The 4,042-nt window shown below is 41.2% G+C and overlaps 1 protein-coding gene across 6 annotated transcripts in view; it reads right to left on the bottom strand.

The window, feature by feature from the left end:
• Positions 1 to 4,042, bottom strand: part of LOC119835981 (calpain-B) — a 43,013-nt gene that overhangs the window by 10,022 nt on the left and 28,949 nt on the right. For all 6 annotated transcript variants that reach the window (XM_038361120.1, XM_038361115.1, XM_038361116.1 and 3 more), the window contains exons 9-11: positions 1,870 to 1,983; positions 826 to 932; positions 43 to 152 (exon numbers count right to left, since the gene is read on the bottom strand). In XM_038361120.1, the coding sequence (XP_038217048.1) occupies positions 43 to 152; positions 826 to 932; positions 1,870 to 1,983 (331 nt within the window). The remainder of the gene's footprint in view (positions 1 to 42; positions 153 to 825; positions 933 to 1,869; positions 1,984 to 4,042) is intronic.

Below are 4,042 nucleotides of genomic sequence, written 5' to 3' on the forward strand. Positions count from 1 at the left end.
CTAGATTCGTACACGCAGCTCTATAAATTAGTTACAACTTACAGTACACTTATTCTCGTCATCGCCTTCGTCCACGTCCTTCAGAGTGACGGTGTATTGCGGATTCTTCCAGAAGCTCTCCAGATAATTCCTACAACCACCCGCAGTTACACCTACAATAACAATAGAAATATATATAAAAGAGTGTCGTGTTTGTAACACTATTTATCACTCAAGAACGGCTTAACCGTATACGTTGAAATTTGGTACACATATAGTTTCGAGACCCGAGAAAGGGCATAAAATAGTTTCATTCCGGAAAACGAACAACAGGAACTTTGCCGGTAACATCCTGGGTCTAAAAAAACACGCCTAAATGATATAATCAATTAAATTGTCTCAGTCTTATTAGAGTAAAGGTAAGGATATTATTTAATCCTTGTGATCCTAATAAGGATAATTAGATAAGCTCATGGAATTATTGTATTGTCACTGATCTTTAAAATCAAACAAAAAAAATAAATAACCATTAATTAGCATAGTGTGAAATTTAAAATAATGTTGGCTATTTAGATAAATTAGAGAAATGTTGGCCATATAGTGTATTAATAAATATTAACTTTGATAATAAGGATTAAAAATTAAAGAAAAAACAGTATTTATATGATCCCAACTAATATTATAAATATAAAAGTAACTCTTCTTCACGCCACACAATCGTTTTGGTTGAAATTTGGTACAAAGATTTGAAACCCTCAATTTGTCCATTCCGAAAGGCCCCAAGGTTTTTCTTCGACAACCCGGACGAAGCCACGGGCGGAAAGCTAGTGAATAATTAAATCGAACCTCGAACCCACTCCCCCTCGAATACGGACATCTCCCACTTCTTTGTACAACCCTCGGGACACTCCTCCGGATCGAGCGAATCGGGGTTCAAGTTGCATATTTCCACTCTGAAAGTTGAAATTATATATATTGTCACTGGAGTTATGAATGCGAAATTAGCTTTTTTTTCTTTTTTTTTATGTTACAGTCGGCAATGGAGCTGGTGGGACGCCTGATGGTAAGCGCTACCACCGCCATGATCATTTGGAGATGCATAAGGTCCATTGCAGACCTTACGCCTCTACGAATGGATTGCCGACTTTTTGGGAGGGGATTAAGAAAGGATTGGCCATAGGAATAAAGGAAAGGACTAGGAAGGGCAAGGAAAAGGATATGGGCCTCCGGCTCCCCCACTCACCAAACGAAACACAGCAGAATGCTATTTCATGCCGGTCTTCTTTGGGGGTGTGGTACTTCCCCGGTGCGAGCTGGCCCAATTCGTGCCGAAGCATGCTCGACTACCACATACTATATCTATGTATGTTTGTGTCTGCTTCATGCCTCACCCCTACGCCAAACGACTAAACTGATTTAGTTTAATTTTCCATATCTCAGGAGCGTTTATATCAAAATCAAATTGCTATGTTTGTTAAATATAGTCTAAAGTAGTATATTTTCATTGACTACGCGGCCATAACCGCGAGCGAAAAGATTTTTGGTTTGTTGCATAACTTGTCCATACAAAATTTTCCTTAAAGAGACATTTAAATTCTGTATTCAGACGCAATGGTGAATAAAATAGTTATTTTTGTATATCGACAGTACACATACACACATTTTAACGCATTTTCAACCAACTTCAAAAAAGGATAAGATTCTTAATTCTTCCTTTTTTTTTGGTTTTTACGTGTAGAACTGAACTGGGTGAAACGATATATATTTGATCTAGTTCTGACAATTTGAAGGCAGTTAATTATTTTTTAATAATGATTATTTTAACAATGTATATCGGAATACAAAATACGTATCAAATAAAGGATACGAGCAATAAAAAACACCACGAACCTGTCGAAATGCTGACAGAAGTCCTTGAAAGACATCCAAAATTCACCATCGTCGTCGAAGGTGAGACCCAACTCTTCTTTCTCCGATTCCGGTATGAATCGCCATTCTGGTGATCTGTGAATAAATAAATATATATCTTATACCTTTAAACGAGCAATTCTTGTATATATATATATATATATAATTGGAATCTCGGAATTGGCTACAACGATTTTCATGAAATTTAGTATATAGGGGGTTTCGGGGGCGATAAATCGATCTAGCTAGGAATTTTTTTTAGAAAATGTCATATTCGTGTTTTATTCGTGTTTTTTTTCCTGACATCTATTGGTGAATAATAATACTATTTTGCTTCGTAGATAGCTGGACAACTGAAATAACACATAGGCACTTTTTATACCGATATTCCTACGGGATATGGACTTACGCGGTTTCAACCGCGGGTCACAGCCAGTATATATATATATATATATATATATATGTCGGATACACACTAAAAATTGATCAAACATCGCGGTATTGGACTGCGAGTGCCATCTATCGGATACGTACACTAACAACCGAACAAACCGTCGAGATATTGGAGCGCCAGCGCCGTCTAATAGCGTTATACAGAGTCTAGGAGGGGCGTAAGCGGAGTGGGACAGTCAGAAATTGTCCAGCCGTCTCTGCGATAGCAAGTCTCCTGGGAACTGTACCGCGTTCCGATTTCAAGTGTAAAATTAAGTTAATGGTTAAAGTGATTTTGTGATTTAATTTAAATTTGAATTACAACCGACTTTCAATTCGAAGTAACTTTTATTTCCCTTGCTCGTATCCACTGCCTACACGCTTGGAAGCATGGCCGAAGACTATCCTGACCACTCTCTGTCGATATCAGAAGCGGGATGCGAACGAGCAGGGATATCCGCGAGTGATACACGTGAAAACGATCAATGGCGCGAGTTGTTCGTACTACAAAACGAAAATGTGAAGGCATTGATTCAAGCTTTATCGGCATCGAGTTCGTCGAAAAATAATGTCGTGCTACCCGAATTCAACCCCGACAAGATGGATGTGGACGCACGGTCGTGGTGCGCGACCGCTGACCTTTGCTTCGCTGACAACCCACAACAAGGAGGGCAACTTATCATGGTGATAAGCAAAGCGCTTAAGGGAGCTGCTTCGGTATGGCTGGCCCAGGTAACATATCCTGGTATGACCTGGCTGGACTTCAAGGATCTGTTCGTCGCTAGATTTGTCTGTACCGAGACAAACGCAGCCTGCACCTCCGGCTTTGCCTGCAACCCAGCCGCCATCAACAAAACGGACCATCGTGTGCTTCAAGTGCGGCGAAGCAGGACACGTTGCCAGTTGCTGTACAAGCGGCGGGCGTACGACCGGCGCCAGCGGCGCGAATGCAGAGCGCCGAGTTGACCTGTGCGTGGTGGAGCCCTCATCGGGAATACTTGAACATCACGGTGGGTCGTATTGCTTTTACTATGATTCTGGGGCCGAGTGCTCGCTTATTAAGAAAAATGCCTGAAGGGCAAGTGCCCATAGATGTAAGTGATTCTGAGCCTTGTGAATATGAAAATTAGTTGCTGTAAGATATCAAGTTGTGTGTGTGTAAACTCTGGAGTCATTAGTGGTCACTGGGATGATCACGGGTGGTCACTGGGATGATCACGAGTACGGGTGGTCACTGGGATGATCACGAGTACGGGTGGTCACTGGGATGATCACGAGTACGGGTGACCACTGGGATGATCACGAATACGGGTGACCACAGGGATGGTCACGGGTGTTCACTGGGATGATCACAGAGTCACTGGGATGACTGCATGTAACGGCTACTGGGATAGCCGGACAAAAGAGGCACACACTTGACTTTTTAATTGCTTTGAGGTCGATTGGCTCCCAATGGGTACTTGTGCTTGTGGTCTAGCTATAAGTTTGAGTTAATTTTGTAGTAATTAAGAACTTTAAGTCTTGTCACTGTAAAATTGTGGCTGATGATGGTTTATGATTGGAATTAATAGTTTGAAATCTAAGTTTTTTTATTGAAGTAGTTAATTAGGTCAGGAGTGACCGAACGAGTATGATCCTGTGCTGTGCTTTTCTTTGTTACAGATTAACACACGAGGACGTGTGATATGTAGGATGGCCGTGTCGGATACACACTAAAAATTGA

The sequence above is a fragment of the Zerene cesonia genome, chromosome 22 (assembly GCF_012273895.1).
Source record: "Zerene cesonia ecotype Mississippi chromosome 22, Zerene_cesonia_1.1, whole genome shotgun sequence".
NCBI lineage: Eukaryota > Metazoa > Arthropoda > Insecta > Lepidoptera > Pieridae > Zerene > Zerene cesonia.